The sequence below is a fragment of the Sceloporus occidentalis genome, unplaced genomic scaffold (assembly GCF_023333645.1).
Source record: "Sceloporus occidentalis isolate IW3139 unplaced genomic scaffold, rSceOcc1.0.p SCAF_125, whole genome shotgun sequence".
NCBI lineage: Eukaryota > Metazoa > Chordata > Lepidosauria > Squamata > Phrynosomatidae > Sceloporus > Sceloporus occidentalis.
Genome location: NW_028317105.1, coordinates 612,746 through 633,819, shown reverse-complemented (window position 1 = coordinate 633,819; position 21,074 = coordinate 612,746). Strand labels below are relative to the sequence as shown.

At 42.0% G+C, this 21,074-nt stretch overlaps 1 protein-coding gene across 1 annotated transcript in view; it reads right to left on the bottom strand.

Annotated features, from left to right (window-relative positions):
* Nucleotides 1-21,074, bottom strand: part of LOC149281985 (dachshund homolog 2-like) — a 197,791-nt gene that overhangs the window by 51,610 nt on the left and 125,107 nt on the right. The window contains exon 3 of the mRNA XM_089498743.1: nucleotides 10,095-10,226. Within this exon, the coding sequence (XP_089354869.1) occupies nucleotides 10,095-10,226 (132 nt within the window). The remainder of the gene's footprint in view (nucleotides 1-10,094; nucleotides 10,227-21,074) is intronic.

Sequence of the window (21,074 nt, the reverse complement as noted above, 5' to 3'; positions counted from 1 at the left end):
AAAGCAGCCGGAGAGGTTAGCAGGCACTTTATTGTAACATTCTTAAAAGAATCCTTTAGATTGTAAGCTTCTCAACCGGACTCTCCTTCCCTAATGCATCGGCTCGTCTTAGTTCTGCCTGTTCTAGTTTTGTCAGACCCTTTGAATTTAAGAACTGTGAAAAGCGCTACAGAAACTGTTGGCGCTATATAAAAAAAAGTTATAATACTAATAATAATAATAATATAACTGAATCAAGCGCAGATTATGTTGCTATAATCTTTATTCTATATTCTGTTTTCGAATTATATTCCCCAACTCTGAGATTCAGCAAATCCGGGCATTTCCTTCAAATTTTCTTTCGCTTCCCATGATCCTTCAGTAGGAAGATGTAACATATTTTCTAAGCTTACAATTAAGGATTTTGTTAAACCATGTAAGGCTATTATCACGTTTGTACATTTCTACAGGGACAAGAAAAGGAAACCGTGATTAATATGCTATGGACTGGTATTTGAATAAGAATCAGGGACTACATGGAATGGGGAAATTTCCCTTTAACTCTCATCACGTGCGATGTATAGAATGTTAAGGAATAAGATTCTTTAGGGGACTAGAAAACTTTATTTTTCACCCCACGGATCACACATTATGTTAAATATCTTAATGTTTGTCTAAAAATAAAGTACCTGGAATTCATTACCAACATAGTTTATATATTGAGTTGGTCTTTTTTTCATTTACCCTTATCTTTGAATGCTAGCAATTATATTCATACGTGTATATGTATATGATATAGAGGGCAGTGGCTGGCTGAACGTGATGGGAGTTGCTGTCTAGCAGTAACCAGAGGAATGCTGTTGCCTAGTTACCGTATGGTGCTATAGGTGTAATGCACTCGCTTATTCACATGAATTAAATTGATAATTAATTGGACAGGTAACTATACGAAGACATATGTTGTACGCGATGATCATAAGAAGAGTCTTTGGGTGGTTATGGAAACACGCCAGTCTGTGTATGATGATATGTATGACCATATAGTTCCGAGCGCTATCTGTGCCTTGGTGCGGAGTTCCTGGCAGTGAAAGGGTGTGCATATTAACATAGGCCGGTAATGTAAAGCTCCCTAATTGAATGGATGAAATGAATTTTAGTCCCGAAATCACGCTGGAAGCTCTAAGTCGGCTTCTCGAGCCGGCTGCCATCCAGTCCAGATGCAAAACCGTTATCTAATCAGCTTCCATTACTAGCCGTGCCACGTGCCAAACGCCTGATGACTGCCAATCCATAAAAACGAACAGAGCCACGGGGGTACAGCACCAAGCTTTCTATACGTATATCGGGGATAAACTAAACTTTCACAGGGAACCTAAGAAAAAGTGAAAAGATTAGGAAACTAGTCTGGAAACTACGGATGGAACGATGTCCTCTGCTGGCTTATAACGGATCGAGTGACCCTAGGCGATGTAAGGCAGCTGTTTGAATAAACCCCAAGGCAACAACTCAGAACTGGAAATTTTAACTCAAGTATTTAAATTGGTGGATTTTCTCTCCAAACTTTTTATGTTTTCAGTTGTGATTTCTGGGGAATCTAACTTTTTGGGTTATCCGTACGCCGTGCCTACTGGGCGATCCCAGGCGCGCAAGAACTCTGGATTCCAAATAGTGCAAATGAAAATGTATTTTATTAATACATTAATCAGTTTAATTAATAATTGTTAATATGTTGCAAAATCCCATAATACGTCTCGGTGAGGCCCCAATCCCAAGCGACTCCTCTAGCTATACCCCAGAAAACAGATATCAAGAATGCAGATATGAAGAGTCATTCCCTACTACATCATATAATCTCTCAGCCCTTACATCATCTCCGACGTGGGGCCAGGTCCCGGGCTACTCCTCGTTGCCCTGCCGTGGTCAGCATATTGGATCTCTGCTGCCTGCCCTGAACTCGAGCTCTCTGACTGTGGCTTTTCTCGCTCCCATTGGGCTTCTTGCTCTTGGGTTCCAGACCAGCCTATCTGGCGTAGCCGTTACAATAATACAATGATGGCGTATATCATATTCAGAATACATTCATCTCCTGCATCATCGATATAGTGGCACATTAGCCATGATGCCTTCTCGGATCTTTTCAAACCACTTTTCACCCCCATTGTCTTTACCCCCACCCACACCGCCATCGTCTTTACTTCTAGAGCAAAAATAAGCACTCGGGCATCTTGGCTTCCAGTATAAAATCAAAAAAGCTACCTCTTGTGACATCTGAAGCTCTTGATAATGTTAAAAAAAAAAAAAAAAATGTAAAAAAACACAACAAACAAAAAAAAAAAAAAAAAAAGAGAAAATGCTGACCGTGTAATAGCTGGGTATTCATAGTGGGTGTAAAACATGAAAGGTTACAATATGGATCTGTGCCTACGCGTTTCCTTTCAACTTCAGAAGCATCCTCCTGCCTCTGCTAACTCGGCAATCATACAGCTGACAGATTCCGAGGTTTCCTTAATAATGCATAGGATTTTCTTTTAACATGTCACTGCGGAAGTATCAATTCTGCCCCTGTGTCTTCCTCGATGTTGATTTCTTTTGACAACATTCCATTAAACCAATGAGTTTTCCCCGTCGTTGATGGATCTTTAAATATTCCTCCGAGTGATGCATTTGTGCGTGTTTTATATTTTAGACGAGATTGCGAAGGATGTTGGCGGCGTGGCAGGTACCAAGTTTTTTTGGGGTTTTTTTGCGAAGAAAAGCATTTAAATTTAAAAATTTCAAATCGGATCCATTTGCTTTGCAAATGCCGCCAGGTGTGCTATTCCCCCCCCCCCCTTTCGTGTCTCGGACAATCCTCGGGACCGGGAATTTAGTCGACGGGAGGGTTTATGTGCAGTCTGACGTTTGGATATCCTAAGGAAATACTTGGAGCTGTTTGGTAACTCACCGGGGAGCCCAAGAAAGCATTTACTAAATCATGCATGGTTACGAAAGAAAAACAGACGCTTTAATCCGCTTCCTTGAAAATATACTGTGTTAAACGGTTCCGTACAGAACGGGACTTTGATCTTCCCGGTTATTCAATGCTGTATGAAATTTAAAGGCCCTAGAAAACGGTTTGGGGGTACTCATTTAGCAGTAAAAATTAACTTTTAATAACATTGTTCTTTAAAGCATATGAAAGCTATGTGGTCCCATAAAAATTTTTTGGCGCCCCCCCCTTGCAAATAAGTGGGGGGGGCGTCTGCAGAATACCCCATATGCATTTGCCCCATTCGCGCAGCTATCTACTGTGCAGGTTCTGTGCATCTTCATGCATGTAATATATTTACCCCCAATCGGCTTCATCGCTTGCATGGCGAATGTAGCGAGCGGGGTTCTGAACCCTTGTGCGCCTACACGGAAAACACTTTCATCAATGGGGGAGTTTTCCTGCCACCGATTAGCTGCTTCAGTGGCAAGAATCGTTGGGTCAAGGAGGAGGACGGTAGCTGAAGCTCTGAAGTTGCAGCTTCTAACTCAGACGGGTGATTAATATTTTTTTTTTACTCTTTTGTGGGGCTGTCAGGCCAGGAGTAGAGGGAGCTGATTGGTTGAGACAGTTTGTAGCCATAACAGCAGAGAAAACAAATTAAATGTATCTTGTGTTATTTTTTTTATTTTTTTTAAAAGGAGGAAAATCAGTGACAAACCTTCTTAATTTTTATTACTTATAGCAAGGCCATAGGCCGCGGCTTTCAAAACACGCCGAAGTTCTTGCTATTCACATAACATTTATGTCAGTTTCTCTTAGCTCTCGATATTCTGGATCATGCCCAAAATCACTTGACAGGTCAATGTTAAATTGAAAATATTGATTGAGATTTATAAATATTTGATGTGCTGTAGCTTTATCAATAAATCTTTTCCATGCATCAAGATCTGTTTAAAAATGTAATTAAAATAAAAGAACATTTTCCATTTTCCCCTTAATAACTTAAGTTTTTATTGCTGCTTTTTTTCGACGTACATAAAAGAGCTATTTTTAAACTGTCGGAAATAAGGTTAAACACCAGATCTAAATGAACATGTGACGGAAAGACAGTTTATACATTTTAATCCACTATTTTTATAACTGTGAGAATGTTTATGGTGCGTTTTGGTGATTATAACTCGGTTAGGTCCTAGAATTAGTTTATCATTGATCAAGTGGCTATCCTAAGTGGGTTAGTGAGATGAGTATCCGTGAAGTAAGCAGTGCTTGCTTTACTTAACCCTGAAAGACAAGACTAGGCACGATTGTGTCAATATTTATATATTTTTTCCGAGGACTAGGTGTTCATTTTAAACATTTGAGGCGCTGCATGCCCCTCCAGCACTTAGAGGGTTAATAGCACAATATGGTGGGCATCCCAACTACAATTAAGTACTAAGCCTCGTGTTAGCAATCTGATACAAACAACCCTAGAGTGTTTAAAGGACACAATGCCGAGTCTGCAGACACATTTGCTTGGCAAAGCATCGATCAGCTGCAGAAACTGCAGCTACTAATCTGAGGACAAGCAGAGAGCAGGTGCGCGTCTTCACGGTACTCCACTTTGGTTCTGAGAGCACGAATCCTGCCAACATCCCCGCCGCAAGAACTGGCAAAGACTTCAGACAGTGCTCCGCACCCCACGCAGCTAATAAGGCAGCAGACGCGCCGAGCAGAACACAAGTGTTTGCATATAAACAGGTAAACAACCAGATCGGAAAATATTTAGACCAAAGGTTGGGTAACTGTTTCCCTGCTGCTGCTGCTGTTGTTGTCGAAATGAAAATTGACGTTGCCTTCAGTAGAACGCTGGTGGTGGAAGTCGGAATGTAGCAGGAGGTCAGCAGGTTGTCGGCATCCGTCTCAACAGGTTGAGATGATGTCCATCAAACATTTAGAGAGGAGCGTCCACAAAGGGAAAAAAGGACATGCGGCCGTTAATTCAGGTGAGTAAGGGGCTATGTCGGCCATCAGCCCCACCTTTTCCAAGTGTGCCAGTTGGCCAGCCCAGGCCTGCTTTACCTGGACACTGCAGGGCACATGATGTCATTAATGTGCTTGCCCACAATACGTGGTGACGAGACTTCCACCGACCTCCTTTCTCCTATGGCTGGTGGGCTGTCCGTGCATGGGCCATACCAAAACGCAGGCTGCGTTCTGGAATCACAAACACTATTGTGCGCCACCGCGCTCGCCGGCAGACCGATAGAAACGTGCTGGAAATTTCACTAGAACAATGTCCAGCTTAAAACTTGGTAAAAAAAATATTTTTTTCCCATTCACGTCAGTTCTTTTGCTCGTACACACTTTTTGGTGGTCCTAAAATAACGTTTCATCTCGAAGAGAAAACAATCACATAAAAAAGAACATCTAGACATCCGTCCCCACTGTGAGCGTAAGCTTCTTCAACATTGATAAACTGCAACATTCTTCATCATCTTCGTCCGCAAACCCCCGCCAATAATCTTCTTCTACTGTCGCTGCTACTTATCTGTCCAATTGTACTGGAGAAATTTTACTAATGGGGAGGTTTGAAAAGCTGGTTCAGATACCTTCAGTTGATTGAGTTTAGACATAAAAATGCAAATTAACCCATCTCAGTTAACTTAATTGTAATGATCTAAACAGAAAGGCCAAATAATTTACTGTCTGAACTGAAAGAGTTTTCTCTAAAAAGCAATCAGTTGCAAAGCATTTATTTCTAAAATGTTAACAACTTCGGTGATTTATTTATACGTACCCTGGGAAGATTTCTATACACTTATTGGGTAAGTTAAATGGAAAAGGGGAATAATGTCTCACATGCATACTCTTAAAGAAAGCGGGGAAAAGTGCAGCAAACGATCAAGGAATAGACAAGGTCACTTGTCGAGATGTAGGAGTAGGAGGTTAAGGTCACTTTCCCACCTATCTAGGGGATGCCCCCCCAAAAATTACATTTTAAAACTGAGAAAAATATAATTATATGGAAAGGTTGTGGAAAATGAGTGGGTTTACATCAGAAAAGCAAAGGTTTACTCTGGAGTCTCCAGGCTAATCCCTGCTATCCCGGGTCTCTGGGTCAGCTTCTTCTTTCTGTAAGCAGGGGAACCCGTTGCCACACCCACTCCCTGCCCATTTTCCCCAAGCCCTGCCCACATCCCCTCCCTTAAAAGACACTCTAGGGCTAGCCTCACACCGCTATAGGAAGCATCGGACCCAGAAGAGGGAGAACTCCGAGTAGCCCGCTCTGGGAAGCTCATGTGCATGGCAAAGAGCCACGTGTTCTTAACAGGGCTGGGAATTCTCAGGGCTTTTACCCCAAATTCTGGGTTTCGTGGTGAATAGGCAGATTCTCAGAGTCCTCCATGTTCAGAATTAGCCAAATAACATTCTCTCTTCTCTATCGTAGCCGGAATCCCTCCCAGAATACAGAATATCTTTGCCTCCTGACCATTCTTATAACCATTTAGTTGCCATCACCACTGTGTCACTACAGCAGAATCTCTGTGGTGGACTAGTAAAGGGTTAATATATGGGGATCTCACATAATGAACATTAGTCCCAAACACATACCTGGGAACTCTCCAGGTCAGTTTCTTCTTTCTCCATAATGCGGTCATGACCACTTCCCATCCACTAAAGCCTCTCTTGGACTAGCCCTACCCCACCCGTGGCTAGCACGGCCACCATGCACGGCCTAACCAAAGCCAGCTAGAACTATGCATGTATACGATGCCTAGTCCTCGAAATCAATATCCACGTTAAAACATTACCACTTTCTATAGAACCAGACAGATTTGGAGCTTTATTAATCTCCTTTATAAAACATCTTTCTTCGTTTAATAAACGTTTTTCCCAGACGTATTATTCTCCTACGTATTCTGTTTTTGTTTTATATCCAGAGGCTCTCATTGTACTGCCTGCCGTTCGATACTTGTATCTGAGCCATTGTGTTTCATCCTCCTTAACAATGTCCCCCACGTTATGAAAGGGTCTGCATATCATTCCCAGAAAACAAGCGTCCGCGAGCTGTATTACGGTATTAAGTTATGAAATTCACGCCGCCGTAGACTTCTGATTTGACAGCTACAATTATAATCATTCAGGCATTTATTTCCCACAAACTCTCCGCAGCCATAACCTTTTGTGATGAATTATAAAGCTCGGAGAGCAATAGTACATCGACTAATTTCCTAAAACAATAAAACACAGAATTTCTCATTCCGAGCCCTAAATGAAACACGAACGAGTTGTTTTTCATGCTGAAATCTTGATGCGGAGTCATGTTTCAGCCATTATCTTTTGCTATTAAACACAACCTCCCCGAATCAAAGATACAGTAGGTTTCATTCGATATGTTTTTCGTTCCTCGTATCTTTGATTTCCTTTGTTTGCAAGCATGAAGTCAAATAATAATAATAATTATAATACGAGCCATTTGAATCTCTGCTTCCTGCACGGAACTCGTGGGAGCCATTGAGACGTTAACGGAATAGGTCAAATCAAACAGTAGCCTCAAGCAAATGTCAACGTTGTTATGGGCTGACTTATAAGCTTGTTTTCCTATTATTGCTCGGAAATAAATACCCTACAATAAACAGGCTTAAATCTTTACGCGGGAAGTGATTTACGGCACGGCCGCCGCTTCTATCCGTACAAACTCTGAGCCGAAAACAGACGATTAAAGGAATACTGTAGCTGAAATACCTCCAGTTGGAAAATAATTTCTACCAGGACTGGCCCTACCGTTACGGGTAGGTAGGTAGGTTGCTGCCTGGTGCGCTCAGCAGATAGGGGGCGCCATTTTTTATTACCCTAGTTCAGAAACTCAAGCAGTTAGGGGGCGCCAGAGAACCCCAAGACTGGTACTGACTCATACCAAAGATAAATATATGTAGATGGTTACAATGAGGAAGGAGCCGTCTTAACCCTTCCTGTCCCTAACATCAGACACAGCCATGTTTTGGCTATTGATATTCATATAAGTAACCTACACTTTACCTAGGGATATGTCTTCTTAGGACAAGTTAACGTATTCAGAAAAATGCAGTTTAAGGCAAACCATGCGTTATATCTCATGATCAGCAAACCCACAGCACCAAAGAGAGATGGCTACGTGGTGGACATTCATGGTCTACTCAACCCGATCCTTAAAGGAAGTTAAAGGGACAGTAAAGCTTTTTTTACAGGTTAACCTTGTGATAAAGGAAGCATATATAGGAATTAGAATAATTTTGCAGTGTGACCTTTTTTTTACAGATTTTTGCTTTCTATGATTTTGGAGAATTAGGCGGTCGTGCCCAACCAAGACCATCAGGGTCCCCAACATGGCCGAGTATTTACATCAAGAAAACAAGGGTGGTTAAATGGGTCATATCTGCCATCAAATTCAACGTGCAAAATACCCCCACTATGTCAGAACTGTAAAATATAAATTAAAAATAATAATCAATGGTTTCGGGTGATGGATTTAATTTTGATTTTTATGTCAGACACGACATTTCCCCATTAATATAAGTTTGTTACACGATTATGCTGCCTGTTTAAAACTCTCTTTTTTTTTTATATTACAGAATGTTATATTTGGGCTGCTAATATCTGGTATAATATCCACGGGGCACCACGTGATATGCGAGTATAAGAGCCCCTGAATCAATACAAATTGATTGATCGGCGGCTCAGAAACAGGACAAAAATACCTGACTTAATGTAAATTCTATTTCCAAGGAAAGCAACATAAGTGCCTGCTGTGGCATAAAACATCCTTGAATTAGACAACTAAAAAAGATTGCTTCTTTTGGTCAAACCATATGGTATGGAATTTCAAAGAAACGGTATTAAAACCCGACTGCAGGATGACTCAATCAGCCTCCGCCGGTAGCTTCTTTGCATAATAAATTAGCAGAGCAATGGCCTTGAAGAATAGGGAAAAAAAAACCTTATTTCTTACAATAACCGCTGCGCACAGTGACAATTCTGTAGCGAAACAGGTGCCGCGTAGATAAAGCTACATATATCTTTTATACAGGTGACAGATGGTGCTGTAATATATCAAATTATGTCGAATAGCGTCCATTACCTGCATGGTGAATTACTTCGGTGTGAAATGGTTCGAAAAAATATGGCAGACGCTGGAAAAACGGAAAGGGCGGGTACGGACGGAAAAATGGAATTAAGGGTGGATAGTGAAGGAGAGAAGGTAGATATTGGACTAAGATTCCAAAACTGAAGGCAGGTAATAGTCATGAGACTTGGAAATGAAAGGTGAATGGTGGAGTAGGAGACAGTGAGTGTGAACGTGAGTGGTGGAGCAGTAGGTGCATTGGTGAACAAAGCACAAGCACGTTGGAGAAACATTAAAACCCAAAACATATCTGTGAATTGATGGGTTTGACCTGGAGTCTCTGGGTGAAGCCGGACTTCCCTGGGTCTACTGGTCAGTTTTTTTATTTTATGGGCCATGGAGTAGATTTTGCCCGTGCCCACTTACCACCCACTTTCTTTCTATTCTCCACCCCGTATGCCTGGCTATCCCGGCTCCTTCGCAAATCCAAATCGGCAGAAAATGGAGCTCTCCGGGTAGCCAAAACTGGCCAAAAAGTCCCCAGCTATGGTCGAGAAGCTTACCTCTAGGTATACATGTGCCTAGCAACTGTATAAACGTGCAAGGGCAGCTTTGCACTGAAAATGTTGTTTGCTTTACTAATCTTTGAGGGGGAAAAATAACAATAAATGGCACGACTGTCCCTTTAAACTGCACCCGAAAGAAAAATGAATCTGTGGATATAACGTAACCATTTCTAAAAGTTACATTCCAAATCCAAACCTGATGCTCTCTATCAGATGTCATTCCTCTAAATGTCACTAACATAGCTTGGAAACCAGCATTAATAAATTAAATAGAATGGAGGGGGGGATAGATGACGGCAATCCGACAAAAACGTAACTCGGGGGGGGGGGGGATATATACAGAAAAGCAACATTTCTAACAGAATAACAATTACAAGCTAAAAGCCCCGGTATCAGCTGTCATAAGTGTTCTCGAAGCCAGGAGATCCGCCATTAATCTACCATGACCGTTGAGGTGTCCTCGAGAATACACTTAGGGAATGAAACCCTTTACCTGCGTTGGAGTTGAGTTCTTCGTTCTCCGATTCCGTCCCGTTCTGACTTCCGTTGCCGTGTAGGCTATTTATTGCCATGAGTTTCATCTTCTGCAGTTTCATGGCTTCGGCCATCGCTGCCGCTGTGAGACCTGCAAAGAAAGAAGAGATTTGAAGCGCTACGTTTTCGTAATCCATCCAACAATAAATAGGAACTTTCTGAATGTGCTGACAATAGTTAATGGAACGCTCCTTGCATCTTGAGGTCTCTTGGTCCTATTTCTGTGCTCCTTTTAAACAAGATACTGAATTATGCAAAAGAAAATACCAATAAAAATGACCAAAACATTAGCCTTTTATAGACACGTATCACAAAGATTAGATTGTAACTCGGAAATTATGGCGACCAAACGATTCCAAAAACTATTGTCAGGAGGTACGGATATTCTAAATGAGGACACCTGTATTCAAGCACCAACACCAACTGGAGAATGATCCGCAAATCTCAAATAATTACAATCATGGCCTCATCGTGGAGAGAATTTCCGAAACGCCGAACGCACAAAATATTTAAAAAATATTTTATTTCTGCTGAATTTTGCCCACGTCGCAAGCGATTTCCACATTTTACTTACTCCCGATAGCTTCCCGAAAGAAAAGAACAAAAAAAAATGAAATTATTCCGTATTTTATCTAATCCGATCAGACTGGCCTTGTCGCTTCGCGTTGCTTCGGAAGCATTTCACGTCAAAACTGTGAACAGCTAAATTAACAAAAGGAGAGAGCGTTTAGCGCTCACATTCGGAGGTTTGCAATTAATTAAACGAATGAAATGAAATGTTGAGTCGCTGAACTGATGCATGTTTCAATATTAAAACAAAGCCCTTAATTACATTAACAGTCAACACATTGCGACTAATAATAATCAGAATTAAAATAATTGAAACGCGGCCTGGGTGGAAACGCTGATTCAATGCAAGAGAGCGGGGAGAGAAGACTCCGAAAGTCGGGTATTCGTATCCGGGGCCGCTGTGGGCCACAAGCGAAGCTCTAAACAAAGATGACGAGACATCTGGAAACACAGAAATATTGGATATTACAGGATAACGTCCCTGTGAATACCTTTCGGTGATGTCACGTTAAATTTGTGTTATTTAAATCAGATTTTTGTCCTGAGTTTAAGGGTTTCTTTATGTTCTGCGTGACCTTCATCTGGGTTATGTCAGGGTTTGACCCTGAGCCCCACAGTTCTTACCCCAATTTCTGGGTGAATGGGCAGATTCTCCTGGTCTGGAGTCGTGTGAGATATTTAAGAAGTAACTCATTGTTACATAGACCCCCAGCTTGAGGGGTTCGTTCTAAAGGTTGGTGGGCTTTACGGCGCAGTTAGAGCATTCAGTCGAATGCCCATCAAAAAACATTGGGTGTCTTATAAAAACTTTTTCGGTGCAACATTTTAACTTTCTGTGTCTCAGGACACATTGTTCATGGTTCCATAATTTTGCTATATAGTTAGATTTAGGCGACAACCTTATAAACCGCTAACATTTTATCTATAGAAATCGTAAGCTATTCAAGAAAAACATATATAAAATGGTAGTGAAGTAATTTTCCCCGTTATTTACATGCCAGAATTAACAAAAACTCAGCAATTTTCCAGAAATGCTTCGGCCTTCAGTGGATTTATCCAATGTATGTGGTTGCACATACATGTAGATTGCACGCAAAGCACACATGAGAAGTGACATTCATTTTGCCGTAAATAAAAATTTAGATGAAGGATTTATGTACTCAAAGCTTTGTGGGTTATTATGATTATTATTTATATAGCACCATCATATTCTGTAACGCTGTACAACAGCTCACATGCCCGTCATCTTCATTCTGGCTTAGGCTCACAGGAGCTGCAATCCACATAAGCTCACTGTCAGGACTCGGGTGATCCGGTCGGGTAGGAGCCCATGCGCAGGGGATACTTGGGGTTCAGTATGTAACCCAGGGTGCATGATTATGCAAACAAAGACACTACCAACAGAAATCCAGGTAATGCAGTGTATTTTATGTATATAACAGAACCAGCAAATAAGGGTAATAGTCTAAGCAAGTAACCGGACGTATGGCAAAATAAAATACAGGTAATAAGTCTTTTGGCAGGGAGCCCGCTTGGAAGGGCACGACAGACAGAGAGCCCGCTTGGAAGGGCACAAAAGGCACACAGCCCGCTTGGAAGGGTACAAAAGGCACACAGCCCGCTTGGAAGGGTACAAAAGGCACACAGCCCGCTTGGAAGGGTACGAAAGGCACACAGCCCGCTTGGAAGGGTACGAAAGGCACACAGCCCGCTTGGAAGGGTACGAAAGGCACACAGCCCGCTTGGAAGGGTACGAAAGGCACACAGCCCGCTTGGAAGGGTACGAAAGGCACACAGCCCGCTTGGAAGGACACAGTAGCAGGGAGTCCACTTGGAAGGACACAGTAGCAGGGAGTCCACTTGGAAGGACACAGTAGCAGGGAGTCCACTTGGAAGGACACAGTAGCAGGGAGTCCACTTGGAAGGACACAGTAGCAGGGAGTCCACTTGGAAGGACACAGTAGCAGGGAGTCCACTTGGAAGGACACAGTAGCAGGGAGTCCACTTGGAAGGACACAGTAGCAGGGAGTCCACTTGGAAGGACACAGTAGCAGGGAGTCCACTTGGAAGGACACAGTAGCAGGGAACCAGGAACAGCACAGGTGCAGAGCCACAGCAGGAAGGTCCATAGACTTCAATACAAAGGCCCTGACTGAAGGGCAGGGCAGGTTCATAAAGGCAGGGTAATCCAGGTAATAAGGCCCAGCTGGATGTAGACTAGGGCTCAACCCAGGTAACAAGGCACACCTGAGTTCTGAGTGCTCCAGAGGGCGGAGGGTGGCCACTAGTGGTAGCAGATGTAAATGGCACAGGTATGAAAAAGCCATGGTTCAGGCAGCAAAAAAGTGGTTCCTGACAGTACCCCCTCCCTAAGGAGCGGTCACAGAACGCGAACAGTCTAAACAAAACCTGTACAACTTTAATAAACTGAGCAGAAGGGTGTACTTAATGTGATTTCTTTTTCTTCTTTTTCTTTTTCGGTAAAGCTTGTTCACAGATCTCCAGGTCTTCCTTTCGGATTATATTGCCATTAGGGGTAATAACACAATCAAAGGAGAGGTTATCTGTGGTGCAATTGTAGGTCAAAGTAGGACTGGATGCTGAAGTTGAGGAGAAGGTATGGTTCAGTGCTTTCTCTGTCCATGTACCAGGGGTCACATAGCTGCCCTGTACCCAGGGCACCACTGAGGGCAGTTCAGTATGGGAAGCATTGATGGAAGGCCCCTTCTTACCCAGAGATGGAATAGGGTCATGCATCTTTGTTACCAGTCCAGAGGAGATATTAGGGGCTATGGTAGTCTCTGGTGTATCACACTTTGCTGAGGTAGCAGTGATAGGAGTTGCAATCACGGCTGAACAGAAAGCAATAGGAAGTTTATCCATATGGGAGCAACCCACACTGCTACAGACTATAGGATCACAGACGCTGCATTCCATCACAAAACAATCATCAGGCTTCAGCTGGACATCCACTGGAGTTTGATAAGCATTAGGAATCACAGGGGTTGGTATATACTCCATGGGTTCACTGTCCTGGGGAATAAAGCTACTTCCCCTTTTAGGAGAGCTCTGTGCTTGTGACGTAGACTGTTCAACCGGTACAGAGGGTTTGGGAGGTTTCAGAGGACATTGGGTGATCCAGTGTCCCTTTTTGCCACAGTAAAAGCAAGATTCCTCATCACGCCTTTGTTGTAATTCGGTTGTGGTAAGGGGTTCACGTTTCCTAGATTTCCTAGGAGATTCCTTTTTAATACTGGTAACACGCTCGTTGGATTTCTCAGGTGCTTTAGCAGGTGTAGGTGAATGGTCATCATGAGAGTGATTGGAGTTGGAGTCCCAGATTTGCATTAATGATTTGCACAGTTCAAGCAAGCATTCTCCTATCACTTTGATGACTGAAAGTAACCCCGCAGACTCCTTGTAATGGCCTTTGTATTCTGTCAGGACTCGGGTGATCCGGTCGGGTAGGAGCCCATGCGCAGGGGATACTTGGGGTTCAGTATGTAACCCAGGGTGCATGATTATGCAAACAAAGACACTACCAACAGAAATCCAGGTAATGCAGTGTATTTTATGTATATAACAGAACCAGCAAATAAGGGTAATAGTCTAAGCAAGTAACCGGACGTATGGCAAAATAAAATACAGGTAATAAGTCTTTTGGCAGGGAGCCCGCTTGGAAGGGCACGACAGACAGAGAGCCCGCTTGGAAGGGCACAAAAGGCACACAGCCCGCTTGGAAGGGTACAAAAGGCACACAGCCCGCTTGGAAGGGTACGAAAGGCACACAGCCCGCTTGGAAGGGTACGAAAGGCACACAGCCCGCTTGGAAGGGTACGAAAGGCACACAGCCCGCTTGGAAGGGTACGAAAGGCACACAGCCCGCTTGGAAGGGTACGAAAGGCACACAGCCCGCTTGGAAGGGTACGAAAGGCACACAGCCCGCTTGGAAGGACACAGTAGCAGGGAGTCCACTTGGAAGGACACAGTAGCAGGGAGTCCACTTGGAAGGACACAGTAGCAGGGAGTCCACTTGGAAGGACACAGTAGCAGGGAGTCCACTTGGAAGGACACAGTAGCAGGGAGTCCACTTGGAAGGACACAGTAGCAGGGAGTCCACTTGGAAGGACACAGTAGCAGGGAGTCCACTTGGAAGGACACAGTAGCAGGGAACCAGGAACAGCACAGGTGCAGAGCCACAGCAGGAAGGTCCATAGACTTCAATACAAAGGCCCTGACTGAAGGGCAGGGCAGGTTCATAAAGGCAGGGTAATCCAGGTAATAAGGCCCAGCTGGATGTAGACTAGGGCTCAACCCAGGTAACAAGGCACACCTGAGTTCTGAGTGCTCCAGAGGGCGGAGGGTGGCCACTAGTGGTAGCAGATGTAAATGGCACAGGTATGAAAAAGCCATGGTTCAGGCAGCAAAAAAGTGGTTCCTGACACTCACCTACCCTTTTTTTATTTTATTACGAGTTATTATTTATTTCGGGGGGGGGGCACCTGTGACATCACACTGTCTGATCTCTGCATGTAAACAGGGATCAGAAAAGCTGAGGCGGCCCGATCCTTTTGACCCACCTCATTTGAGAGAAGGAATTAACGTGGTCCTATCACCATAGCAATACTTGATCACTTCTACTTGATCACTTTTCAACGTAGCAATTAGAATCCTCCTATGTAAATAGTCCAATTAACAAGTAATAAAGATTAGAAAACAAGGCAATGCGTAGATAAAGGGGTCTTTGTCTCGTGGGCCCCTGAACGGTCTCGCTTCCTTGTCACAAAGAATGCTTTCCCCCCCAACAACATTTGTTAAGGAACCCTATTTACTCACCAGCCTGTGTTATGTACAAAGCACAATGGAATGATTGTCTATCGGAAATTTTTTTTAAAGATTGCCCCCTTCCCCATCTCTTTGGTTTTTCTTCCAAAAAAATGAAAGGTTAAGATCAAAAAGCGAACTTTAATAGATGTTTGACTAAGGTCACACTCCTCGGAAATGGAACACTGGAGATGAAAGCGAGAAATAGATTTGGCTTTTGATCTCCGCCAAATCCATTTGGCATTGTTTAGGGGTTTTTTTTTTTGTTTTTTTTTTATTTAATACTCCGGTTGTACGTGATATCATGACTAAAATGAATTGGCTTCAGTTTACAGGTTTTAATAGCTTAAAATACCCTAAAAACGGAGCAGAATGCTTGGGATTTGGGTTTAGAGACAATGTTTAGCAGGCGGCTGCGTTGGGGCAGTTCCCCCGACCAGGGGCAATTCTTTTAGCGTGATCGATTAGGCGGCGCGACGCTGGTTGTAAATACAAATGTATCCACTAAAACTCCTAATATCTATATCAAACACCCCGCGTTACTGTGTACGTTTGTTTTAGAAAGCTTAGAGTAAATTAAATGGCTTTAGCTGCTTGCACAAGCAAATCAACCGTGACAGTAATCTGTACAAACGCTGCAGAAATTAGTTAAATTGTGGATAGTTTATTATGCCTTCACTCAGCTGCGTCTTACATACAAAGGAAAAAAAAAAATATTCCGAAGGCAAACTGCCTTCAGTAGACAACACTCAGAAAATAACGTAAGGATATTAGGTTCTCGGGCCGCTTGGTGAAAATTAGGCAAGCTTATCGTGTGTCTGATGAAGTTGATCTTAATAAAAAGTGGGTGAAAAATCTGAAAGTCAAGTTTCTGCAGAGGGTTTCCACGGTCGCTTCAATCACGAGAGACGTGGCGGTTAGTTTCAGGAGAATCGTTCGTTACGTCCTAGTTTCTGCCCGATTTCTTGACGGAGTTAAAGCGGGGAAATCGCGAGGTTTCTGCTGTAACAAACTATCAGTTTTTGCCTACTTTTCATCTTGCAGATAGAATATGCGTTTTTATTTAACTGGCTCGTTACGATTCATGACTTTATCAAATAAATACAGAGAAAGAATTGGGCTGGTTAACAAATTTATCCAACCGTAAATATCAGAATTTTACGAATTGGCTCAACAGATTAAATGATAATTGATTATCGATAAGTAACTAAAGATAATCAATCCACGGATTTCTATGAAAGACTTATAATTATAAACAATACCCTGCTTCTATCTTTTTTTTTTTTGTCTGTAATGTTTTCTGTCTGTATTTTAAAATAATAAAATTTGCGGGGAGAAAAAAAAAATCTGAAACAAGTTTGGACCTCACAGGCACCCTTCATATCAGAGATTTAATTTTGTTTCTGATTTTGATTTCCCGCCACAAAACAAATTTACTAAACCTTTCGAAAATCACTCAATTTCAACCCGATCCATTTATATGGAAGCTATAAGGGTCAGAGGATGCAGGGATGGCTATCTTGTGGGGTCCGGACACCTGTAACGGGCAAAAACCGGCAGAGAGAGGTCAGGGCTCGACCATTCTGTCACAGACGGAGGCCGTATCCCAGTTCCCAATGATCCTTAACCCCTTAATGACAAAGCCTGTACATGTACGGGCTCAAAATGCATTGTTTTCAATGGGTTTAGGGACCGCCCATTGTCCTTAAGGGGTTAAAAGATATCCCACTATACATGCCGTTTATATAGAATACACATATATGACCATTATCCTCCACGTCTAACGGCTTTGGTCAGTTTTCATTTCCACTAAAACCATATTTTGTACAGTGGCCCAAATACAGCTCTTTGTTGGCATTTTAATAAATGTTATTGATAGCCGTGGCAAAACAAGGCCTGACTGGTAATATCCAAAGCCGAACAAGTCTGCAACGTTCTCCGAAGCATTCATCAACATTAATTTAAAGTTGGCAACGGGCTCGGCAATCAGTGAATGAAAAGCAACCTTTTTAAAGAATGCAGTAATTCTTCCCAAAACAATACAATCATTAACAAGCTAAATGTTCACATATTTCATGCGGCACAAAAATAAAAAAAAAATAAAACATTCCTGGAGTGATAAATCTATAACTCTTGGGGGCCGACGTGTGAAAGGAAATGTTAATGGAGCTGCTTGTAAAGAAAGGTCCCGATCCCGTTAGAGGATTGCATTTCCGTCCTTACAGATCTTAAACCGCCTATTTAACCGGTGATGTATTTAGGCTGGGCGCTACTCTATGCCTGACCCAGGGCATCGCCCCAGCTGCCCTTATGGCCGACCTGAACAGCCGCCGCCGCTCCACCTCAAAAAGCCTTATGGCACGGGGTAACCATAATATCCCTATGGGGAATACCTCCATGATGTACTGGTGATCGTTTATCTCTCCAGTGGACTCATTGAGTAATGGCGGACCAGGAAGCCTAGACACCAGCCAAGAGGACCTGCACCGGTTTTGGGGTCTTATTAACCCTTTCAGTAGTAGCAGACGTGTGCAAGTCGACTCTTTACTTAAAACACTGGGAAATTTTCTTTTGGCCATCAGAAGCTACAGAAAAAATGCCTCGAAGTTGATACTGGGTCCCAAAATTTCAGATGGTGGCCCTGCTTATGATGTTTGAGTGATACTGGTTCCCTCTTATAGAGAGATATATTTACTTGAGTGGGTCTTTTCAGGTGAGTTTCCCTTCCAAATCCCTTCCAAAAGAGCTGAGATGCCCCTGTATAATGCATAGTTCATTCGGTCAGGTGAACGATCCTTATAGCTAAAAGGACTCAAACCTCCCAGCTTTTCATGGTTGCAGTAATGGTTACGAGGTGGACCTTTACCAATACTTTTAATGGGACTTCGCGACTTGTTGGTAACAATTTATATAATTGAAAAAGGCATTTAGAAGAAGTATAATGGATTTAATTTATAAACACATTATAGGCTGTTACCACAACTGGATCCCAAAGAAGACTGTTCATCCTAAACAGGGACACTTGGGAAGTATGTGGTCTGTTCGTTATATTTCACATTAGTGCCTACTTTTAATTAAAGTGGGTGGTTTCTTGGCAAATGTTATCCTTACCTTATCGTCCCTAACGGGGCAAACACATAAATGCTTATAAATCAGCTTTGAGTGAATCCGTTAATTGTAGGATTTGCTCAACTAAGAACGATCAGCTTTCTCTTCCACCCAACATCAAGCGACAATATAATGTAACATGTTTATGCCCATTCATGTTAATAAACATCAGGAGACTCCTAGCCTGGGCTCTCTTCCCTCGTAGAGCCAAAAGATTTCAAGCAATCTGTGTTTTCCATAACAAAACTCTCGAGGACCATAAAGTATAACAATCAGCAACATTTCAGAAGTTTAATCTCCATTATGAAAATATAAAGTTCTGCCTCATCTGCTAGATTGGTCTTCAGATAGATTTATAGTATCATCATTAAATTATTAATACATGTGCTTTTTATAGTATATGCTGTTGTGGGGCATCAAGGGATCTTGCCATCTGGCATTGGTAGCTGCTACAGTTTTCTAAGTAAACAGATACTTTTTTGATTAAAAGGTTCTCTTCATAGAACTTTATACAATGCAAGTGGTCGGAACGTTATATGCCCCGATTAATGGTACCGAGAGTATATTAGAGAGATCACACAACTGTACACAACACATACTTTGAGTTATTGTCTTTAAGTGTTAGAACAGCCCCAAAAGTTTGAGTACGAACAGGTCAGGCACAGGCAAAATGGGGGACACTGGTGGCTCATTCTTTCCAACATTTTACCCGTGACTTTTAGGTGATGCGGCGAGGAAGGGAGCCTTGCGGAGACATTTTACATCATTTTTAGAGTTATTCATGTAACTGGATGAGGCATTTAATTAATAATATGTTTTACATCCACAATTTAATGTACTAACCCTTTTCCTACTTTTGCTATTGTAGCTTTTAGGGCTGTAGAACCCTGCGATGCCCTCATACCCAGCAAACATTCTGAGCTCCTAGAAAAGAGGGGCATCGGTAGAAGAGGTGAGGGAAGAAGGACTGCCCTCCTAAAAACATTTATAAAATGCAGAATTCTAGGACCAAGTCACACATATAAACAAAACAAAAAAAATAAAATATATATATATATAATTGTTTATTTTCTATTATTTTTTAAATGTATTATTATTTTATTTATTTTTATTATTTTTTATTATTCAATTTATTTTTTTCTGGTACACAATGTCTGGATACATATAGGCAAGGATCATGGTTGGGGGGGATGCATAAATGTGATCTAATTTAAAGTTACAGATAGTATTGTAGATCACAGATAAGTTTAAAAAAAACTGAAATATGAGATATAAATCTCTGAGATATTAACTTTTACAACACAAGATACATTGAGGGTCACAATTAAAGAATGAAAAAATCATGGTTTGCCTCTCTATGTACTTACACATATATAGCTCGGAAGGTCAGGCACAGGGGGGGGGACTGACCTGCTTTAAATGGGACACTTGGGAAGTATGCATGACGTTCAACAACGTATTTACAGAGCTACCACCACTTGAAAAGGCTACTGGTTTATTTGGAAATTTATGTATTTTGCATTATAGCGTAAATAATTCAGGAAATGTCTTTGCTTTGGTTGCCTTGAATATGTCTGCATTAAACAAATTGATGTTATAAATACAGCATTAGACAAGAAAAACAAAAAAAAAAGTAAAAAGGGAATATGTTAATAACACAAAAAAAAAACCCCACTCGCATACCACGCTGAAAAGAATACGAGGCAGAGAAGATTTTGTCCTCCCTTAGATTTTATTTCAATGTTACTACTTAGTCTAATTTGATCCATCACGTTAAGTGCTTCTTCAGGAAGAGCACATTTTTGTTGGGTTAAAAGAACAAACGCGGGAGCCAGATATTATTTTTTTCCTTCTTCTCCGATACAATGGACCTTACATGACCATTAATGAGAGAAAAGGCCATTGTTCAGCGGAGCAGACACGGGGTTCTGTGGAGCGACGTAAGAAATCTTGGGAGATCTTCAACGTGACGTCCATTCAAATCTCATTCGGACGATTCCGATGAATAGGAAGGAAAAAAAAATGGCTGGTTCCAGGAACTGTCCTCTGATGGGCCTCCAATTGAATTAAGTTAGCAACAAAAAAACGACTAAGTGTTATCTCTCTGCAACCCCGCTGCCTCATTCATATATTTCAGGAAAGCTTAATTTTAAACAGAAATTATGTGACATGAGGACACAGGCTAAAAAAGCGGAACAGTTGTCTTCAATCGCCCATGCGCAGGGCAACTAACTTTGGCTCAGCCAGCTTTGACAAACAGGTGGAACAGATGTCACCAAGAGCGGGGCCAAAGTGAGAAATTCGACAGTGAGAAAGACGTTCCAGACATTATTTCAGGTTGTGGCTGGAAATAATTATTGAATAATAATAAAAAATACATAATAATACATAATACAGGTTTGGAAATGCTTAGTATTTTTATGGAATATCTGCGTCT